This window comes from Podarcis melisellensis (genome assembly GCF_964234715.1).
Source record: "Podarcis melisellensis genome assembly, chromosome: 13".
Taxonomy (NCBI): domain Eukaryota; kingdom Metazoa; phylum Chordata; class Lepidosauria; order Squamata; family Lacertidae; genus Podarcis; species Podarcis melisellensis.
In genome coordinates, this window is record NC_138545.1 from 39,279,747 (window position 1) to 39,303,452 (window position 23,706).

Genomic DNA, 23,706 nt, shown 5'->3' on the forward strand with positions numbered 1-23,706 from the left:
TCCCTGCTGCAGCCAAGCTATGCTAGTGTAACTCTCTCATCATCAGTTCAGCTACAGATATGCCAGCAAATTTTCCCCATCCTTCCTCAGCCAGAACCCAGCCAGTTGAGCCATGTCCAAAAAATTTTAAGCGAGGAATAAAACCTGGAAAGGGGCCGTTCCCAGAGCAGGTCCAGGAATAGAACCAGAGTACAGTGGTACCTCGGGTTAAGTACTTAATTCGTTCCGGAGGTCTGTTCTTAACCTGAAACTGTTCTTCACCTGAAGCACCACTTTAGCTAATGGGACCTCCTGCTGCTGCCGTGCCGCCGGAGGACGATTTCTGTTCTCATTTTGAAGCAGAGTTCTTAACCTGAGGTAATATTTCTGGGTTTGTGGAGTCTGTAACCTGAAGCGTATGTAACCCCAGGAACCACTGTAGAGGAAGATAGGCTAAGTAAGTAAATAAATGTCCTGTCCGTTTCATCATGTAACTTGGCAAAGCGGAGTAAGTTAAGCTGTCAAATAGGATGTTATAACTCCAACAATACTTTGTTCTCTTTTGCCAAGTTAGGCCTGCTCAGGCCACAAGAGTGCTGCTGCTGAATTGGGCTTGCGTCTGGAGTAGTTTACACTTGTATATCTTATGCTGGACTTGCTTTACGCCATCTTCTTTTGTATGTGATTGCTTCCTTTGCATACTAGAATATTTTATTAAAACTGTATATACACATAGTGAATTTCATTAATTTCAATGGAGATGATTCCCAAGTAATTATAAGACTACAACCTGAGGTGTTCTATGAAAGGAAATGAATGTTCCGGTACTATTTGTGAAGTATCATCCATTACGCAACAGTCCTGGAACACCACCAAAAAGAGAACACCGGTAAAATTATTACTTTTCGCTCCCATTCAGATTCTAATTAATTGCCCTCTGGTGTTCTGGTCAGGCCTCAGCATAATAATGTAGCATTTGGGGGCAAAGATGGAACCCATTAAGCCAGCACTGGAGGCCAAGATGGAGAAGATCTCCACAGCCACCATGTGTTTTCCCTTGGAGCTCAGGTAGACCGGAACAAAGGAGATCCAAACACTACAAAACAACAACATGCTGAAGGTGATAAATTTGGCTTCATTAAAGCTGTCAGGCAGTTTCCTGGCTAAAAATGCTACAGCAAAGCTGACAATGGCCAGGAAGCCCATGTAGCCCAGGACACAGTAAAACAGGGCAGCTGACCCTTCATTACATTCCAGAATGATTTCTCCCGTCACATAAAGCTTGTCAAAATGGGGGAATGGGGGAGAGGTTCCCAGCCACACAGTGCAAATACCAGCTTGGATAATAGTACAAGTCAACACAATGGCACTTGCCAGTCTTTTCCCTACCCATTTCCTCATTCTGGATCCTGGTTTGGTGGCCACAAAGGCCAAAACAACGGTGACCGTTTTAGCCAACACACAAGAAACAGTCACAGTGAAAACGACACCAAAAGTCATTTGTCGGATAAGGCAGGTGACTCTGTCTGGTTGGCTGAGGAAGATGAAGGGGCAGAGAAAGCAGAGCAGGAGAGACGTGAGGAGAGTGTAGGTCAGATCTCGATTGTTGGCCCTGACGAGGGGTGTGTCTTGATGCCTAGCGAAGATGACTAGGACCAAAAGTGTGAGCAGAAAGAAAAGGAGAGAGAGAAATGCTATGGACATCCCGAGTGGTTCTCCAAAAGTCAGGAAACTGATGGACTTTGGAATGCATTGTGTTTGGTCCTTGTTTGGGTAGTGATCTTCTGAGCATCCAATGCAGTCATTCATGTCTGAGGTAAAAAAGAAAAGATTAGATGCAGACTCATCATGTCTTAAAGAGCAACTACAAATTCCTCCAATATGGACCTCTTAGGATGAAATTGGAAATATCTTAGATATTTCCCAACAAACCAGATACAATGCAATGTGTTTGAACCCCAAGCCAACTAGCATGTGTAGCTACTGGTGCCTCTTACCATCTTCATCTGGTATGTCAACTGTGGAGGTATTTGGATCAGGATGGCCTGGCCACTGTAGTGTGTGAGAGGGGAGAGTTGTCTCTTACCCTTCTGGGAAGCTATCCTTCCTTGGGGACATGGAGCACAATCATAGCAGCAGAATTTCTCCCCCTCCTTCTTTATCTTTCTGGATCCAGGAGGGCAACTTGGGTTACACACAGAATGGGGTGGAACCTGCCCATTGGAATAAGCATATGAACAGTTTAGCACATATAAATGTACATTCATACTTCATGTTGCGTCCGTTTCAGGTTGCGTTTTTTTGGGTGGCGGACTGCCGAAACCCAGAGGTACTGGAAGGGTTACTGCCGGGTTTCAACAGTCACGCATGTGCCAAAGTGCTAAATTGCACTTTACGCATGCGTAGAAATACCGAATTGCAATCGGCGCATGCACAGACGTGGGTTGCGAATGCTGTGGGTTGCAAACATGCATCCCGCACGGATCATGTTCGCAACCCAAGCGTCCACTGTATAAGATCTTTTACTCCCATTATCTCAGCTACAATTAGAAAGGCATGTTTTTAGTGTTGACTAAGAGGTGCGAATGATCTCCTTAGGACCAACTCAGGGTGAAAAATACCACTATCCACAATTGGGGGATGGGGAAGTGCTTAAAACGGCTTTGTTTTGAGCCTCTTTCAGGAACTGGAAAAAATGCACGGGGGTTCAAATTGTGGAGTGGGGTAATATTCACCAGCCCTGTACCCAATGTCCAGAGACATCCTTGGTGTACTTGTTCCCCCTCTGATCTTCCTGTGCTTAGTAGGGGGGTATAAGGAGCAGTCTAACACACATGTCTGAACATGCATGGAAGCCTCTCTGGGATTTGGAACATTGTGTTATTATCACATTTCCCAACTGAAAAGATGCTTCAGCTGACTCCTTTTAGAAGCTTCCTTCATATCTTCCTGCCAAAGACAAGGAGCAATCAGGGGTGTAGTATGAATACCTAGAAAACATGCAAATTTATCATTATGATTTGATCAAAACAATGCTGAACCCAAACGGGTAACAGGTCCTAACCTTCTATTAAAAGAAAACAAAAGTAAAATAAGGAGTCCATGTTCCACATGTGCCTCAAGATATGTATCACACTCTAGACTCATGATCTGCAATGCAATAATATTTTGTTTACCCACATCTCATGGATATTGCTGTCATTCCTCACCTGGAGAAAACTTTTATGCCACACAATTTTGTCCTCATGAATCGAAAATTGCTTTCCTGGGGGAGCCTCCAGATCTATCCTCCCAACCTTGATTCTCACATAGGAGTTATTTGGGAAAGTGACCAAGTTTGTAATATCAAATCCAGTTTCTAATTCCCTGTTTTCACCAAAAGACACTTTTTCTCCAGCACTGTTGTTAAATGAGACACTCCTAAGAAAGGGGTGAAGCTGCATTGAAAGGGAAACAAAGGAGCACTGAATTAAAGCCCGAATGTCACTCCTTACTGAACTCAGTTTGGGGCAGAGTCTGCCTGTAAATGACAGGGATTTTAAAGCTCAGACTATGGCTTTAAATCTTTTGAAGGGTGGTTTCTAGACCTTTTAAATAAGCTAAAGCACCTAGTTCCCTGCTGAACAAGAAACAATTACAAGGGCTGAAGCCAAGGGTGGAAGTTTTGATTCCAGATGCAGTAGCCCCCAAAGGTCTCAATAACATATTGCCATTCCACTCTGAACCGTCTTGCACAACAAATTCATCATCAAAGGCACCGAATTCATTGTTGCCCACTTCACTACAAGAAACACTGGTGGCTAAAACTTTCTCCTTCCTCCCCTCTCCCTGGTCGGAAGAACCACAGAGCAATTGGAGAAGCCACTGGAATTGCTGGCTAGGTAGGACTTTTCCAGTTAACCAGTAAGTGTCTTAAAGGCCCCCAATAGCAGCATAAGGGGATGAGAGCTTGTAAAAGGAAAGAGCAATGGAGGACCTCACTCCCCCAGCCCCTAAACTGTGAGATGAAAGCATCCAAAATGCTAAGGAAAGGCTTAATGCTCACAAGGGCTAGAGAACTCTGTGATGTCCTGTGCCAGAGGCACTTATTTCAGTTGGTACAACTATGGCAGTTATGAACAGTTAACAGAGCAGCAGTTTTGTTCCTTTTATGCTGCTCCCTGTCTGAGAGTTAGTCAGTCTGTATCAATTTTGGTCTTAGATTCAAATCTATGTGAGATGTATTGGTAACATAAGGAACACCTGTCTGTCTGGTATATTTAATCTAACCCGTACAAGTACACTGAGTAAAAGTTATTCTCTGTTTAAAATATAAAAGAGAGTCAATTGCATAGTTTTTATAGGAGGGGAAAGGGAACTATTTAAAGGGTCAAACAACCCAAGCTCTTTTCCACATAACTCTGTAAATAGAAACTAGTGTTTAATTCCCATATAAACGATCAAAGATTGAGGTCTGTTGTTTAGTCGTTTAGTCGTGTCCGACTCTTCGTGACCCCATGGACCAGAGCACGCCAGGCACTTCTGTCTTCCACTGTCTCCCGCAGTTTGGTCAGACTCATGTTTGTAGCTTCGAGAGCACTGTCCAACCATCTCGTCCTCTGTCGTCCCCTTCTCCTTGTGCCCTCCATCTTTTCCAACATCAGGGTCTTTTCCAGGGAGTCTTCTCTTCTCATGAGGTGGCCAAAGTATTGGAGCCTCAGTTTCACAATCTGTCCTTCCAGTGAGCACTCAGGGCTAATTTCCTTAAGAATGGATAGGTTTAATCTTCTTGCAGTCCATGGGACTCTCAAGAGTCTCCTCCAGCACCATAATTCAAAAGCATCAATTCTTTGGCGATCAGCCTTCTTTATGGTCCAGCTCTCTCTTCCATACATCACTACTGGGAAAACCATGGCTTTAACTATACGGACCTTTGTTGGCAAGGTGATGTCTCTGATTTTTAAGATGCTGTCTAGGTTTGCCATCGCCTTTCTCCCAAGGAGCAGGCGTCTTTTAATTTCGTGACTGCTGTCACCATCTGCAGTGATCATGGAGCCCAAGAAAGTAAAATCTCTCACTGCCTCCATTTCTTCCCCTTCTATTTGCCAGGAGGTGATGGGCCCAGTGGCCATGATCTTCATGGGTTGTTTTTTCATGTTGAGCTTCAGACCATATTTTGCACTCTCCTCTTTCACCCTCATTAAAAGGTTATTTAATTCCTCCTCACTTTCTGCCATCAAGGTTGTGTCATCTGCATATCTGAGGTTGTTGATATTTCTTCCGGCAATCTTAATTCCGGCTTGGGATTCATCCAGCCCAGCCTTTCGCATGATGAATTCTGCATATAAGTTAAATAAGCAGGGAGACAATATACAGCCTTGCCGTACTCCTTTCCCAATTTTGAACCAATCAGTTGTTCCATATCCAGTTCTAACTGTAGCTTCTTGTCCCACATAGAGATTTCTCAGGAGACAGATGAGGTGATCAGGCACTCCCATTTCTTTAAGAACTTGCCATAGTTTGCTGTGGTCGACACAGTCAAAGGCTTTTGCATAGTCAATGAAGCAAAAGTAGATGTCTTTCTGGAACTCTCTAGCTTTCTCCATAATCCAGCGCATGTTTGCAATTTGGTGTCTGGTTCCTCTGCCTCTTCTAAATCCATCTTGCACTTCTGGGAGTTCTTGGTCCATATACTGCTTGAGCCTTCCTTGTAGAATTTTAAGCATAACCTTGCTAGCGTGTGAAATGAGTGCAATTGTGCGGTAGTTGGAGCATTCTTTGGCACTGCCCTTCTTTGGGATTGGGATGTAGACTGATCTTCTCCAATCCTCTGGCCACTGCTGAGTTTCCCAAACTTGCTGGCATATTGAGTGTAGCACCTTAACAGCATCATCTTTTAAAATTTTAAGTAGTTCAGCTGGAATACCATCACTTCCACTGGCCTTGTTATTTGCAGTGCTTTCTAAGGCCCATTTGACTTCACTCTCCAGGATGTCTGGCTCAAGGTCAGCAACCACACTACCTGGGGTGTACGAGCCACCCATTCTGGTATAATTCCTCTGTGTATTCTTGCCACCTCTTCTTGATGTCTTCTGCTTCTGTTAGGTCCTTACCACTTTTGTCCTTTATTATGGTAATCTTTGTACGAAATGTCCCTTTCATATCTCCAATTTTCTTGAACAGATCTCTGGTTCTTCCCATTCTGTTGTTTTCCTCTATTTCTTTGCATTGCTCATTTAAGAAGGCCTTCTTGTCTCTCCTTGCTATTTTTTGGAAATCTGCATTCAATTTCCTGTATCTTTCACTATCTCCCTCGCATTTTGCTTGCCTTCTCTCCCCCGCTATTTGTAAGGCCTCAATGGACAGCCACTTTGCTTTCTTGCATTTCCTTTTCATTGGGATGGTTTTCGTTGCTGCCTCCTGTATAATGTTGCCAGCCTCCATCCATAGTTCTTCAGGCACTCTGTCCACCAAATCTAAATCCTTAAACCTGTTCCTCACTTCCACTGTGTATTCATAAGGGATTTGACTTAGATTGTATCTTACCGGCCCAGTGGTTTTTCCTACCTTCTTCAGTTTAAGCTTGAATTTTGCTATAAGAAGCTGATGTTCTGAGCCACAGTCCGCTCCAGGTCTTGTTTTTGCTGACTGTATAGAGCTTCTCCATCTTTGGCTGCAGAGAATCAATCTGATTTCAATGCTGCCCATCTGGTGATGTCCATGTGTAGAGTCGTCTCTTGTGTTGTTGGAAAAGAGTGTTTGTGATGACCAGCTTGTTCTCTTGGCAGAACTCTATTAACCTTTGCCCTGCTTCGTTTTGAACTCCAAGGTCAAACTTCCCAGTTGTTCCTTTTATCTCTTGACTCCCTACTTTAGCATTCCAATCCCCTATAATGAGAAGAACATCCTTCTTTGGTGTCACTTCTATAAGGTGTTGTAAGTCTTCATAGAATTGGTCAATTTCCGTTTCTTCAGCACCAGTGGTTGGTGCATAAACTTGGATTACTGTGATGTTAAAAGGTCTGCCTTGGATTCTTATCGAGATCATTCTATCATTTTTGAGATTGCATCCCAATACAGCTTTTGCCACTCTTTTGTTGACTAGGAGGGCCACTCCATTTCTTTTACGGGATTCTTGCCCACAGTAGTACATATGATGGCCATCCAAACTGAATTCGCCCATTCCCGTCCATTTTAGTTCACTGATGCCCAGGATGTCAATATTTATTCTTGCCATCTCATTTTTTACCACATCCAACTTACCAAGGTTCATGGTTCTTACATTCCAGGTTCCTATACAATATTTTTCTTTACAGCATTGGACTTTCCTTTCGCTTCCAGGCATATCCGCAACTGAGCGTCCTTTCGGCTTCATCAGCTCTGAATCTACTTGTACTTGTCCTCCGCTCTTCCTCAGTAGCATATTGGACGCCTTCCGACCTGAGGGGCTCATCTTCCAGCGTCATAACTTTTATATGTCTTTTGTCTTTGTCCATGGAGTTTTCTTGGCAGGGATACTGGAGTGGCTTGCCGGTTCCTGCTCCAGGTGGATCACGTTTGGTCAAAACTCTCCACTATGACCTGTCCATCTTGGGTGGCCCTGCACGGCATGGCTCATAGCTTCTCCGAGTTATTCAAGCCCCTTCGCCACGGCAAGGCAGTGATCCATGAAGGGGAGATTGAGGACAATTTCCTGCCTAAGGGTGTTCTCCTTCATGGAAAGCATGAGCTGCGGTGGGGTCTGACAGGCCACCCCTCTGTTGCTGGGTGAGATCGTTTAGATGGCCATTGGCAGGGATTGGGCTGTTTGGGTTACTGGGGAAATTTTGATGTTGCCAATTTGTGGAATGGACCAAAGGTTTTATATACAGGGCACACAACATTGAGCATTCACCTGCCCACCCTCCCTAATTTAGGGCTCTTGCATTTGACCTTGCTATTCCTGTCATGGGGTCGTCTGCTTTTGGGGCAGGGGCCTGGTGGGAAATTTGTCCATTTGGCTGATTGGCTGGTGCCATTTGGTTTTTGCCTACTGCGTAGCAAATGGTCACAACTTGTAAGTTGCAGTTAGGCATTGGTTAAAAATTGGTTGGTGGAGGGGTAAGGGTTAGCTGTCCCTGCCTCTCCAATGCTTCTGCTGCAAGGGAATTCCATTAAAGGAATCCAGGGTCTCGCCATGCTTTCGTCCGAATCCCTGGCATGGGGCTTAGGCCACGCAAGCCCCTGGGAGCATGCGGGGGGGAAGAGGTGAGGCTATGGTGCCCAGCTCCATTTTCTCCCCAATATTGTTTTCCCTTACTGGCTTTCAATGGAATCTGGAAGTCAGTTCTGTCCCTGGGCGGGGACAGATAGTCGTAACCAGTTCCTAAGCAACCACTCACATTTATGAATTTTAATAAAGTTGTGGCCAAAATTATGCCAAAAACCTTAAACAAAAATTCTGTGTGAATTGTGATCCCTGACCACTTGTCTGGCTAGCTAGGGATCATGGGAGTTGTAGGTCAAAAACATCGGGGGGGCCAAGGTTGAAGAAGCCTGACTGGACGTCATGATCCCGCCCATGTCAAATGGTAATCAGTACCTGCCAAGATTGCAGCTTCGGAAGCTCCTGCATCTCTCCTTCCATCGCTGCCCTCTGCTTGGACCTGTGCAACAATGTGTTATGTAAAGCATGTGCCATGGCATAGACAGCATTATAGACACTGTAGCTGTGGGCAGTCATGCTCATCTCAAAATCAGATGAAGGGAGCTCCTCCAGCTTCTCCTCTCCGGTGCAGCTTCCACTGGGCTTCTCCTCCATGTTGGTGTTTGGAAATAAACAGCGAAACACCAGGGTCCAGAACTGCTTGAGAAAACCATCTCCATTTTCCTCAAAGGGGTTTAGGAGCTGAAGAAAGGCTCTGAATCTTTGCACCTCATTGGAATGAACTGTAAAGGAGATGGAACCTTGGAAGACTTGCATATCCCATCTTTTTGGATAAGTGATTCCTATGAAATCAAGCTGAGCAGTCAGAATCCACACTTTCCTCATAGGTGTCCCAGCCACATTTTCCCCTTCCCATTGTGCTAACATGGGTTGAAAGGCAAGTATGGATACAGAAACCCCGCATAAAATAACAGCACTGGCTTTGCTCTTCACAATCACTTGATTCACTTGGAGGTTCAGTAAATGAACGTTATTATACTCATAACTAGCTTGGGGAGTTCTCTCTAAGAAGGCTAAGCAAATATGTTTACTGGAAAGCAGAGGTTGCAGCGTCTGCATACACTTCTCTCCACTCTCATTATTGGCCGCAAGTAATCCTACCCACGTCCATGAAAAGTGGACAAGTAACTCAACAATCCCAGTGTACTGATGGTCATCGCAGGGCACCATCCGGTAGAAGGGAGTGTGTCGGCTTTGATCCGTGTTCTGTGAAGCAAAGGAGCCATAACTGAGCTGAAAGGAAATGAAGAAATATAAATTGGTTCATGGATGTAGTAGAAGGAACTCATATGTCAAAAAGAGTGGGAGAGAAAATTGCATTTCCCGAGATAGGAACCAGGAGAGGCTGTGTTGCATACATAGCTCCAACATCCAAAAAAAGAGTCATAGACACTGGATTGTAGAACGGCCTGATATGGTTGTTCACTTGATACAATGGAAGGGACGGCCCTGGCGGAGGCTATTCTCTCTCTTTCCTCCTCATGGAAGGTGTAAAAGGTGACATCAGAGACAACCTTTTGGTCACAGCAACCCATTTGTTGCTCACCAGACACCAATCATGTTTACTTTCAGATACAAGGCAAACTTATACAAAAAAAATATTTTAGCTATTTATATTTTTTAATATCTAAATCCTTTAAATATAGAAATCCTCCTAAAGTGACTTACCATTAAATCACGTCTTTAAAACCCAGTGCTATTTTTCTAGAAAAAGAGGTGCTGGAGCCCACCATGAACTACTGAACTATGTTCTCATAGAATGGCATTGGTGCCGAACTGAGCGGTGCCTGCGCTGAGCTATGGCGAACACTGGGTGAACACTGGTTAAAGATAAAGGGTAAAAGGACCTCTGACCATTAGGTCCAGTCATGACCAACTGTAGGGTTGCGGTGCTAACCTCACTTTATAGGCCGAGGGAGCCGGCGTACAGCTTCCGGGTCATGTGGCCAGCAGGACTCAGCCGCTTCTGGTGAACCAGAGCAGCGCACGGAAATGCCGAACACTGGTTAGGAAAGATAATAATAAGTGAGCTGTGAAGAGCCCAAATCAGTATTTTACCTGGGGAATCTTGTAGACACCCAATATGGTTGCTATGTAGACGGATGTTCCAAAGTCAAGTCCCCCAATGACAGCCATCAGATTTTTTTCAATTTCGCACCTGTAGTTGGGTACATCTCTGGGATGCATGGAAATAAGGTCCAGAATGGCCCGATAGGTCATCCTATTATTGGTGTAACTGTCATAGATGTGGAATCCCAAGGTGATATTAGGCAAGATCGTGGGGTTCTCATTGATATCCTTGACAGCAAACACCAAGGCCAGGATATGCTGATAGTTCTTAGGCATAATACTGCAATGGATAATTTAATGATGTATAACTGAGAGATATGCAAGCCATTGGAAAATTGCTCCTAGGCTAGAATGCTGCTGCTCCTCCAATGCTATCTGCTGCTTAGGATGCCCCCCCCCCTTAAGAGCTTTGTATCAATCTTAGAGAGAACTCTTTTGTTGGTTCAGATCCATTTGAAAATGAGGAGAGAGAGGTAGGATAGGAACCAACATTTCTAGATCCGTGAAACATATTCAACTTGACATATTTTCAACTTAGGGTGCTATGTGTGTTTGTCATAGCCTGGCTTGGAGGAGAACAAATGGGGCTCTAAAAACCCTACTTCAAAGGTAAGATGAGCTTTTAAGATTCCTCACCAAAAACTCTTCTCAGCCTTGGCTTAATATTCCAAGGGATAGACCAGGGAAGATTCCTCACCAGAAACTCTTCTCAGGCTTGGTTTACTATTTAGACCAGGGAAGGGTTCACACCTTTTCTCTAACATCCTACCCCTTGGTAACCTATTCCTATTCTGTAGTGTGGTTTCTCTTACAAGAGTGTCTACTGAATTGGCTGCCACTCTTTACCTCATCAGAACTGTGCATAATTTGTTACATGTGTTAGATTCCTCACCCAAAACTCTTCTCAGGATTGCTTTAATGTTCAGACCAGAGAAGGGCACCTCACTTTATCTCCAACATGCACCCTTACCTCTGAAATCAGGATGGTGCTGTGGAGAGCATAGAAACAGGTGGAATTTCTATTTCTCTCCCCATCCCTCACCATAACACACTGTGGGGTCAAAGCAAGCCTCTCTCAAGAACTCAAAGTGAAGCCAGAGAGCTATTTTACCACTTGCACTTTGGGGAGTATCCTGTCACCTCCCCCATCCCCTATATCTCCCCTCCTGCCTGGTGATGGGTACTGGAAGCTTTCAACAGTTGGATGTTGATTACTTCTCCAAGGGTGCTTCCAGGTTGCCAATGTTTTGGGTTGTGATTCTAACACCTATGAGGAAATTCAGTGCGAAGTGTGGGACAATGCAAGCTTCACACATCATTGAAGCTCCACACAAACAAATCAGAATGAGTGCTCATTAAAAAGCCAACACTGTCTAATATGGATGAATGCTAAATAAACAAGTCATCTGAAAGTGACTCTGGTGTTTGCACCTGTTTGGGGGCTCTGCTTTCTCTTACCTCTTTGGCTCTTCAGTGCATTCAGAAGCCCCTCATTTCAAGAAGGGCTTCCACAGCGGAAGCTCAGATTTCCAAGTAAGACTAAACCTTTGCTCCTCTAATGAAGCACTGCCTGGAAGAGAATTGTGAAGAGGGGGGAGGAAATGGGGGAACAAAACTGATCAGCAAGTCCAAGCTATCTCATCTTACTAGCAGTTTCAGATCACCATTTCCCTTCCTCAGCTTAGCACCTAATTCTTATTCCTACTTCTGCTGGGGGAGGAGGAATCCCACTGAAATCAGGGGGGCTTGTTTCTGAGTAAGCAATATTAGGAATGGGGAATCAGAATCAAATGATTCCTTGATGTGTACTTGATTACTACTTACAAGAAAGTACGGACTTGTTGGGTGATAAGGATTTCTCTGAAGTCTTCTTTAGCAAAAGAGCCAAAGATATGAGAAGCAAGTCCACCAAGTATAAAGTCACCAGGCTGATAGAATTCATGGGGAATCCTGAGCGAATGATTGGTGGTGCAACGGTTGTTATGTTTGCACACCACATGTGGCAGAAAGGAGAGGATGGACACAATAATCAGCAGCATACTGAGGCAAATGTTCCTTCTAGTCACACACCTTTACTTCCATCGAGAACATGCCTGATAGCTTCAGAACCAACCTCACTAGAATCTTTTGCCCTCACACAAATGCCAGGTCATTCCACCAATCCACAGATTAAAAGACTGTCTTACAACTCTCCAGGTGAAAAGTGGAAATCCTGCCTCCTCCTCTGCCCTCCCCATTGTTTGAAATGACAGGAAGGGATTCTTTAATACTAGTCTTTGACTAGTATTCTCTCCAAATCTATGAGGACCTTATCCAAAGGAGATTCAATGATGACAAGTGTGATAATTACCAATGAGATAATAACTAGGTGCTGTTATTGCCGAGAAGATCGGAAGAATGGAGGAAAACATATTTTGTGATGTTTCATGAAAAGCAATCTCTGTCACACACACACACACACCGCCCAGCATCCATTCAAGTTCACACATATGTCTTTATGGTGCCATAGTGGCCTTCCTCAGACCATCCTCAAAGTTTCATGGCTGAGCAAAGGTTTAGGAAATAGAACAAACAGTTGTGAACTTCACTTCTGGATAAATCTCCTCTTGCCAAGTTTTAGGTAGCACACTGTGTTGTCAGCAAATATCTGTGTGCAAGAATGTTCCTAACAAAGGCAATGTCAAGGTGCATTTAGGACTATCTTACAGTATTTCAAAGTACTGAGACACATTTTTGTATAGCCATTGACTTGGCTTTTTTGTTCTATTACATCGTATTGGTTGGGGCCATTTTAGCAAGGCTATGAATACATGCCTTCTTGTTCTAAGTGCAATATTCTAACGACTGCACCACATGGGCACAAAGCTAAACTTGATATTTGCATTAGCAATGTCCATTCCATAGTATTTATCGCTGCTGGAGCCAGGCAAGGTGCGACAGGGATCTCTGCAGGCGGTGCCTATTTGCTCCCCTCCCCAATTGTGCGCCTGGGGCAACAGCCCCCAGACCCCCAACCCACCCATGCTATGCCACTGTCTAGTGGGTCTCTGGCTGAGCTGGGAGATTCCTGCTGCAGCCAAGCTATGCTAGTGTAACTCTCTCATCATCAGCTCAGCTACAGACATACCAGCAAATTTTCCCCATCCTTCCTCAGCCAGAACCCAGCCAGTTGAGCCATGTCCAAAAAATTTTAAGTGAGGAATAAAACCTGGAAAGGGGCCGTTCCAAGAGCAGGTCCAGGAATAGAACCAGAGTACAGTGGTACCTCGGGTTAAGTACTTAATTCGTTCCGGAGGTCTGTTCTTAACCTGAAACTGTTCTTCACCTAAAGCACCACTTTAGCTAATGGGACCTCCTGCTACTGCCGTACCGCCGGAGAACGATTTCTGTTCTCATTTTGAAGCAAAGTTCTTAACCGGTGGTAATATTTCTGGGTTCGTGGAGTCTGTAACCTGAAGCGTATGTAACCTGAAGCGTATGTAACCCGAAGTACCACTGTAGAGGGAGATAGGCTAAATAAGTAAATAAATGTCCTGTCCGTTAAGCTGTCAAATAGGATGTTATAACTCCAACAATACTTTAGAGGTTTGTTCTCTTTTGCCAAGTTAGGCCTGCTCAGGCCACAAGAGTGCTGCTGCTGAATTGGGCTTGCATCTGGAATAGTTTGCACTGGTATATCCTATCCTGGACTTGCTTTATGCCATCTTCTTTTGTATGTGATTGCTTCCTTTGCATACTAGAATATTTTATTAAAACAGTAATCCTAGATACACATGGTGAATTTCATTAATTTCAATGGAGATGATTGTAAGACTACAACCTGAGGTGTTCTGTGATAGGAAATAAATGTTCTGGTACCATTTGTGAAGTATCATCCATTAAGCAACAGACCTGGAACACCACCAAAAAGGGAACACAAACAGGTTGATTGGTTGGTTTTGAATGCCACACCAGTAAAATTATTATTTTTCGCTCTCATTCAGTTTCTAATTAATTGCCCTCTGGTGTTCTGGTCAGGCCTCAGCATAATAATGTAACATTTGGGGGCAAAGATTGAACCCATTAAGCCAGCACTGGAGGCCAAGATGGAGAAGATCTCCACAGCCACCATGTGTTTTCCCTTGGAGCTCAGGTATACTGGAACAAAGGAGATCCAAACACTACAAAACAACAACATGCTGAAGGTGATGAATTTGGCTTCATTAAAGCTGTCAGGCAGTTTCCTGGCTAAAAATGCTACAACAAAACTGACAACGGCCAGGAAGCCCATGTAGCCCAGGACACAGTAAAACATGGCAGCTGACCCTTCATTACATTCCAGAATGATTTCTCCTGTCACATAAAGCTTGTCAAAATGGGGAAATGGAGGAGAGGTTCCCAGCCACACAGTGCAAATACCAGCTTGGATAATAGTACAAGTCAACACAATGGCACTTGCCAGTCTTTTCCCTACCCATTTCCTCATTCTGGATCCTGGTCTGGTGGCCACAAAGGCCAAAACAACAGTGACGGTTTTAGCCAACACACAAGAAACAGTCACAGTGAAAACAACACCAAAAGTCATTTGTCGGAGCAGGCAGCTCACTCTGTCTGGTTGGCTGAGGAAGATGAAGGGGCAGAGAAAGCAAAGGAGGAGAGAGGTGAGGAGAGTGTAGGTCAGATCTCGATTGTTGGCCCTGACGAGTGGTGTGTCTTGATGCTTAGCAAAGATTACTAGGACCAAAAGTGTGAGCAGAAAGAGAAGGAGAGAGAGGAATGATATGCACATCCCGAGTGGTTCTCCAAAAGTCAGGAAGCTGATTGTCTTTCGAATGCATTGCGTTTGGTCCTTGTTTGCGTAGTGATCTTCTGAGCACCCAGTACAGTCATTCATGTCTGAGGTAAATAAGGAAAGATTAGATGCAGACTCATCATGTCTTAAAGAGCAAATACAAATTCCTCCAATACGGACCTCTTAGGATGAAATCGGAAATATCTTAGGTATTTCCCAACAAACCAGATACAATGCAATGTGTTTGAACCCCAAGCCAACTAGCATGTGTAGCTACTGGTGCCTCTTACCATCTTCATCTGGTATGTCAACTGTGGAGGTATTTGGATCGGGATGGCCTGGCCACTGTAGTGTGTGAGGGGGGAGAGTTGTGTCTCTTACCCTTCTGGGAAGCTATCCTTCCTTGGGGACATGGAGCACAATCATAGCAGCAGAATTTCTCCCCCTCCTTCTTTATCTTTCTGGATCCAGGAGGGCAACTTGGGTTACACACAGAACAGGGTGGAACCTGCCCATTGGAATAAGCATGGGAACAGTTTAGCACATATAGCTGTATAGGATCTTTGCCTCCCATTATCTCAGCTACAATTAGGAACGCATGACATGCCAAGCATTCTCAGTATTGTATGCGCAGTGGGATTTTAGTATTGACTAAGAGGTGCGAATGACCTCCTTAGAACCAACTCAGGGTGAAAAATACCACTATCCACAACTGGGGGGTGGAGAGGTGCTTAAAATGGCTTTCTTTTGAGCCTCCTTCAGGCACTACAGAAAATGCGCAGGGGCTAAAATTGAGGAGTGGGTGGATATTCACCAGCCCTGTACCCAATGTCCAGAGACATCCTTGGTGTACTTGTTCCCCCTCTGATCTTCCTGTGCTGAGTAGGGGGGTGTAAGGAGCAGTCTAAGACACATGTCTGAACATGCTTAGAAGCCTTTCTGGGATTTGGCACATTGTGTTATTATCACATTTCCCAACTGAAAAGAGGCTTCAGCTGACTCCTTTTAAAAGCTTTCTTCTTATCTTCCTGCCAAAGACAAGGAGCAATCAGGGGTGTAGTATGAATACCTAGAAAACATACTGGGCAACAGGTCCTAAAAAAATAAAAAACATAAAAAAGCAAAATAAGGATTCCATGTTCCACATGTGCTTCAAGATATGTACCACACTTTGATAGGAACACACTAGACTCATGATCTGCAATGCAATAATATTTTGTTTACCCACATCTCATGGACATTGCTGTCATTCCTCACCTGGAGAAAACGTTTATGCCACACCATTTTGTCCTCATGAATGGAAAATTGCTTTCCTGGGGGAGCCTCCAGATCTATCCTCCCAACCTTGATTCTCACATAGGAGTTATTTGGGGAAATGACCAAGTTTGTAATATCAAATCCAGTTTCTAATTCCCTGTTTTCACCAAAAGACACTTTTTCTCCAGCACTGTTGTTAAATGAGACACTCCTAAGAAAGGGGTGAAGCTGCATTGAAAGGGAAACAAAGGACCACTGAATTAAAGCCCGAATGTCACTCCTTACTGAACTCAGTTTGGGGCAGAGTCTGCCTGTAAATGGCAGGGATTTTAAAGCTCAGACTAGAGCTTTAAATCTTTTGAAGGGTGGTTTCTAGACCTTTTAAATAAGCTAAAGCACCTAGTTCCCTGCTGAACAAGAAACAATTACAAGGGCTGAAGCCACAGAGTGAAAGCTTTTGATTCCAGATGCAGTAGCCCCAAAAAGTCTCAATAACATCTTGCCATTCCACTCTGAACTGTCTTGCACAACAAATTCATCATCAAAGGCACTGAATTCATTGTTGCCCACTTCACTACAAGAAACACTGGTGGCTAAAACTTTCTCCTTCCTCCCCTCTCCCTAGTCGGAAAAACCACAGAGCAATTGGAGAAGCCACCGGAATTGTTGGCTTGGCAGGACTTTTATAACTAACCAATAAGTGTCTTAAAGGCCCCCAATAGCAGCGTAAGGGGATGAGAGCTTGTAAAAGGGAAAGAGCAATGGAGGACCTCACTCCCCCAGCCCCTAAACTGTGAGTTGAAAGCATCCAAAATGCTAAGGAAAGGCTTGATGCTCACAAGGGCTAGAGAACTCTGTGATGTCCTGTGCTAGAGTCACTTATTTCAGTTGGTACAATTATGGCAGTTATGAACAGTCTTAACAGAGCAGCAGTTTTGTTCTGTTATACTGCTTCTTGTCTCAGAGTTAGTCAGTCTGTAGCAATTTTTCTCTTAGGTTCAAATCTATGTCAGATGTATTGGTAACATTAGGAACACCTGCCTGTTTGGTATATTTAATCTAACCCGTGCAAGTACACTGCGTAAAAGTTATTCTCTGTTTAAAATGTTAAAGAGAGTCCATTGCATAGTTTTGAAAGGAGGGGAAAGGGAACTACTTAAAGGGTCAAACAACCCAAGCTCTCCTCCACATAACTCTGTAAATAGGAACTACTGTTTAATTCCTACATAAACGATCAGAGAATGAGGTCTATTTCCTGGCAAATGATATCTTCCCTTTTCAAATCCCTATCTGCAATGGCTTTGCAGTTCTGGCAGACACCGTGGGCAATGAGGAGAGATGGGATCTCGCCCACAACCTTGGCCCTCCAGATGTTTTGAGACTACAGTTCCCATCATCCCTGACCACTGGTCCTGCTAGCTAGGGATCATGGGAGTTCTAGGCCAAAAACATATGGGGGGCCAAGGTTGAGGAAGCCTGACTTAGACAGTCACTTCCAATATATTGTGTCTTGGAAAAACCATCATGACCCCTGGACATCATGATCCTGCCCATGTCAAATGGTAGTCAGTACCTGCCAAGCTTGCAGTTTTGGTAGCTCCTGCGTCTCTCCTTCCATCGCTGCCCTCTGCTTGGACCTGTGCAACAATGTGTTATGTAAAGCATGTGCCATGGCATAGACAGCATTATAGACACTGTAGCTGTGGGCAGTCATGCTCATCTCAAAATCAGATGAAGGGAGCTCCTCCAGCTTCTCCTCTCCGGTGCAGCTTTCACTGGGCTTCTCCTCTGTGTTGGAGTTTGGAAATAAACAGCGAAACACCAGGGTCCAGAACTGCTTGAGAAAGTCATCTCCATTTTCCTCAAAGGGGTTTAGGAGCTGAAGAAAGTCTCTGAATCTTTGCACCTCATTGGAATGAACTGTAAAGGAGATGGAACCTTGGAAGACTTGCATATCCCATCTTGTTGGATAAGTGGTTCCTATGAAATCGAGCTGAGCAGTCAGAATCCATACTTTCCTCATAGGTGTCCCAGCCACATTTTCCCTTTCACATTGTGCTAACATTGGTTGTAAGGCAAGTATGGATGCAGAATTCCCGCAGAAAATAACAGCACTGGCTTTGCTCTTCACAATCACTTGATTCACTTGGAGATACTGCAAATGAACGTTATTATATTCATAACTAGTTTGGGGAGTTCTCTCTAAGAAGGCCAAGCAAATATTCTTCCTGGAAAGCAGAGGTTGCAGAGTCTGCATACACTTCTCTCCACTCTCATTATTGGCCACAAGTAACCCTACCCACGTCCATGAAAAGTGGACAAGTAACTCAACAATCCCAGTGAACTGATGGTCATCGCTGGGCACCATCCGGTAGAAGGGAGTGGATCGGCTTTGGTCCGTGTTCTGTGGAGCAAAGGAGCCATAACTGAGCTGAAAGGAAATGAAGAAATATAAATTGGTTCACGGATGTAGTAGAAGGAACTCATATGCGGTGTCTTTTCTGTCAAAAAGAGTGGGAGAGAAAACTGCATTTCCCACGATAGGAGCCAGGAGAGGCTGTGTTGCATACATAGCTCCAACATCCAAGAAAAAGTCATACACACTGGATTGTAGAAGGATGAGTAACCTCATACCCAGGGCCTTATGCTGCCCTTGGGATACTCCATGAGCTTACCCCCAGGACACATGTCTCACTCATCCTGTGCCACACACCCCTCCAGTTCAGATACTTGGCTATTATGTGTCTCTCAACAGTAATACTGCCTCTTGCTTGCCTGGATAGAGAGAGGTTGATTTGGAAACATCTGGCGTTTGCATGGCTAAAGTGCAGCCTACAGAACTAGAGGGATGTCTCTTGCCCCAACTACCATCGACATGTGCCCCTCTAAAAGCTCACACATGTGGGAACCCAGCCCCTAGCACTGATTTAAGAAGAACAGTGTGCTGGTCCCGTGGGTTAACTGTGAGGTGAGGTCCGAGTCCAGTCCGAGGTCGAGGGTGCAGTATGAAGGCAGTCCATCAAAGCTGAAGCTGGGGCCAAGGCAGGGAGTCAGGTGAGGTCAGGAGCTCTGGCAGACAAGCAGGACAGGGTGCAGGCAGGAACTGGCTACCAACAATGCTGCTCCCACAACTTGGGACTGGGCCTGGCTGGCTTTTATCTGCCCTGAGGCATAGGGCAGCCCCGATCCACAGGTGATTCACCCCTCCTGGCCTGGAAGCAAGCACTCCTTCTGCGTGAACTTAGTTCCCCCCGCCTCTCTGTCCTGAGCCTCTGCAGCTCAGGAGAGGCTGGAGGGTTACCAGACCCAGAGGCCACCTCAGCTTCCCCTGACGGGGCTGAGAGTGGAGCACCTGCAGGCAATGGGTCCTCCATTCCCTCAGGAGCCAGAGCAGGCTCAGCTGGTACCTGCACCTGAGAATACAGCACAGGTGAGGACCCTTCAGGCTGAAGCCTCAGCCCTGGCTTAGCTGGTTCTGGAGGCGGGGAATCCTGTGCAGGCTGGGATTCCTCAGGTTCAGCCTCCGAGTCCGAATCCCAGGCCATCACAAACGGCCTGATACGGTTGTTCACTTGATACTATGGTAGGGACGGCCCTGGCAGAGGCTATGTTGACATTTTCAATCCACCTTAAGGAACAGACATGGGATTGTCATGTATCACATGTCTGTTTACATTCCAGCACAGTATGCTGGGAACTTCCGTTGTGTGTATTTCTTTTGCTTTTGCTGTTCTCTCTGAGACAACATGTGAGAGAGAGATGACATGTTTCTTTGTCCTGATTTATGATTAATAAATCTTTAGTTGTAGTATGCTTCCACAAGCCTCAGACCTATTGCATGTGCACAGTTCGATCTGCTGATAGTGTGCACTGGCTGTGAATCCCAGGTCACTGATTTATGTCGGAGCAGAGGCGATGGTCTTCGCACCGGGCCACTGGAAGGAGACGGCCCAGCCGGGGCTAGCCAGCTGGCCTCCCAGCCCTCTGCATGTCGACAGGCTATTCTCTCTCTTTCCTCCTCATGGAAAGTGTAAAAGGTGACATCAGAGACAACCTTTTGGTCACAGCAACCCATTTGTTGCTCACTAGGCACCAATAATGTTTTCTTTCAGATACAAGGTGAACTTATAAAAATATATATATATTAGCTATTTATATTGTTTTATATCTAAACCCTTTAAATATAGAAATCCTCCTAAAGTGACTAACCATTAAATTACGTTTTTAAAACCCAGTGCTATTTTTCTAGAAAAAGAGGTGCTGGAGCCCACCATGAACTTCTCTCTTGTTCTCATAGAATGGCAATGTTGCCCAACTGAGAGGTGCCTGGGCTGAGCTATGGCGAACACTGGGTGAACACTGGTTAAAGGTAAAAGGTAACGGGACCCCTGACCATTAGGTCCAGTCATGACCGACTCTGGGGTTGCAGTGCTCATCTCGCTTTATAGGCCGAGGGAGCCGGCGTACAGCTTCCGGGTCATGTGGCCAGCAGGACTAAGCCGCTTCTGGCGAACCAGAGCAGCGCACGGAAACGGCGGACACTGGTTAGGAAAGATAATAAGTGACCTGTGAAGAGCCCAAATCAGTATTTTACCTGGGGAATCTTGTAGACACCCAATATGGTTGCTGTATAGACGGATGTTCCAAAGTCAAGTCCCCCAATGACAGCCATCAGATTTTTTTCGATTCCGCACCTGTAGTTGGGTACATCTCTGGGATGCATAGAAATAAGGTCCAGAATGGCCCGGTAGGTCATCCTTTTATTGGTGTAACTGTCATAGATGTGGAATCCCAAGGTGATATTAGGCAAGATCGTAGGGTTCTCATTGATCTCCTTGACCGCAAACTCCAAAGCCAGAATATGCTGATAGTTCTTAGGCATAATACTGCAATGGATAATTTAATGATGTATAACTGAGAGATATGCAAGCCATTGGAAAATTGCTCCTAGGCTAGAATGCTGCTGCTCCTCCAATGCTATCTGCTGCTTAGGATGCCCTGCCCCTTTAAGAGCTTTGTATCAATCTTAGCAGAGAACTCTTTTGTTGGTTCAGATCCGTTTGAAAATGAGGAGAGAGAGGTAGGATAGTAATCAACATTTCTAGACCCGTGAAACATTTTCAACTTGACATATTTTCAACTTAGGGTGCTATGTGTGTTTTTCATAGCCTGGCTTGGAGGAGAACAAATGGGGCTCTAAAAACCCTACTTCAAAGGTAAGATGAGCTTTTAAGATTCCTCACCAAAAACTCTTCTCAGCCTTGGCTTAATATTCCAAGGGATAGACCAGGGAAGGGCTCACACCTCTTTTCCAACATGCTATCCTTTGGGAGCCTTTGCCTATACTGTAGTGTGGCTGCTCTTACAAGAGTATCTACTGAATTGGCTGCCACTCTTTACCTCATCAGAGCTATGCATAATTTGTTTACATTTGTAAGATTCCTCACACAAAGCTCTTCTCAGGATTGGTTTAATGTTCAGACCAGAGAAGGGCACCTCACTTTATCTCCAACATGCACCCTTACCTCTGAAATCAGGATGGTGCTGTGGAGAGCATAGAAGCAGGTGGAATTTCTATTTCTCTCCCCATCCCTCACCATAACACACTGTGGGGTCAAAGCAAGCCTCTCTCAAGAACTCAAAGTGAAGCCAGAGAGCTATTTTACCACTTGCACTTTGGGGAGTATCCTGTCACCTCCCCCATCCCCTATATCTCTCCTCCTGCCTGGTGGTGGGTACTGGAAGCTTTCAACAGTTGGATGTTGATTACTTCTCCAAGGGTGCTTCCAGGTTGCCAATGTTTTGGGTTGTGATTCTAACACCTATGAGGAAATTCAGTGCGAAGTGTGGGACAATGCAAGCTTCACACATCATTGAAGCTCCACACAAACAAATCAGAATGAGTGCTCATTAAAAAGCCAACACTGTCTAATATGGATGAATGCTAAATAAACAAGTCATCTGAAAGTGACTCTGGTGTTTGCACCTGTTTGGGGACTCTGCTTTCTCTTACCTCTTTGGCTCTTCAGTGCATTCAGAAGCCCCTCATTTCAAGAAGGGCTTCCACAGCGGAAGCTCAGATTTCCAAGTAAGACTAAACCTTTGCTCCTCTAATGAAGCACTGCCTGGAAGAGAATTGTGAAGAGGAGGGAGGAAATGGGGGAACAAAACTGATCAGCAAGTCCAAGCTATCTCATCTTACTAGCAGTTTCAGATCACCATTTCCCTTCCTCAGCTTAGCATCTAATTCTTATTCCTACCTCTGCTGGGGGAGAAGGAATCCCACTTAAATCATGGGGGCTTGTTTCTGAGTAAGCAATATTAGGAATGGGGAATCAGAATCGAATGATTCCTTGATGTGTACTTGATTACTACTTACAAGAAAGTACGGACTTGTTGGGTGATAAGGATTTCTCTGAAGTCTTCTTTAGCAAAAGAGCCAAAGATATGAGAAGCAAGTCCACCAATTATAAAGTCACCAGGCTGATAGAATTCATGTGGAATCCTGAGCGAATGATTGGTGGCGCAACGTTTGTTATGTTTGCACACCACATGTGGCAGAAAGGAGAGGATGGACACAATAATCAGCAGCATACTGAGGCAAATGTTCCTTCTAGTCACACACCTTTACTTCCATCGAGAACATGTCTGTTAGCTTCAGAACCAACCTCACTGGAATCTTTTGCCCTCACACAAATGCCATGTCATTCCACCAATCCACAGATTAAAAGACTGTCTTACAAGTCTCTAGATGAAAAGTGGAAATCCTGCCTCCTCCTCTGCCCTCCCCATTGTTTGAAATGGCAGGAAGGGATTCTTTAATACTAGTCTTTGACTAGTATTCTCTCGAAATCTATGAGGACCTTATCCAAAGGAGATTCAGTGATGACAAGTGTGATAATTACCAATGAGATAATAACTAGGTGCTGTTATTGCCGAGAAGATCGGAAGAATGGAGGAAAACATGTTTTGTGATGTTTCGTGAAAAGCCATCTCTGTCAATTTCTCAGATGACACACAAAGGGCACACAAAGTAAACTACAAAGAATATGAAAAGAACAGAACAGTGAGACTGTCTTTTTTCAAAGAAGGAATGCTTCATGTGACCATAGAATATGCATTATCTGTCCTCTAAACCTTCCTGCATGAACCTCCCATTTTTAGCTTACTGACTATTACACCAAAACAAACTAGGGGAAGGCAGGTCCGGTTTGAAAGTAGCAAGGTTTATACAGGGGCGGATCTACTATGAAATGAATAGGTACTATGTGGCACCTGTAGCAGTGCCAATGTGAAGTTTCAGTACATGGATAATTCCTAGGCTTTAATGGTCTGATATCTCAAAGAAGACACTGCTGACAACAAAAATGGTACAAACCAATTAATACAAAATAACTGTATGACAGAGAGCATATGAATATTAACTATAGAGTAGTCTGAAAGA

General features: G+C 44.6%; 2 protein-coding genes across 2 annotated transcripts; both read right to left on the bottom strand.

Moving 5' to 3' along the window:
* Positions 1–126: 126 nt before the first annotated feature.
* LOC309354872 (vomeronasal type-2 receptor 26-like) lies at positions 127–22,856 on the bottom strand (the record flags this gene model as incomplete). The annotated part of the gene is made up of 7 exons (XM_081885136.1): positions 127–144; positions 1,369–1,790; positions 2,066–2,192; positions 16,263–16,490; positions 17,836–18,693; positions 20,857–21,148; positions 22,642–22,856. The coding sequence occupies 7 exons, from the start codon at positions 22,854–22,856 to the stop codon at positions 127–129; spliced, it is 2,160 nt and encodes a 719-aa protein (XP_081741262.1).
* LOC309354265 (vomeronasal type-2 receptor 26-like) lies at positions 14,073–15,297 on the bottom strand. Its single transcript, XM_081884384.1, has one exon. The coding sequence runs from the start codon at positions 15,105–15,107 to the stop codon at positions 14,214–14,216; it is 894 nt and encodes a 297-aa protein (XP_081740510.1). The 5' UTR covers positions 15,108–15,297; the 3' UTR covers positions 14,073–14,213.
* Positions 22,857–23,706: the final 850 nt, after the last annotated feature.

Bases quoted from the DNA above. Each gene is read 5' to 3' on its own strand.
- LOC309354265 (XM_081884384.1), bottom strand. From the start codon at position 15,107: ATGAATGACTGTACTGGGTGCTCAGAAGATCACTACGCAAACAAGGAC.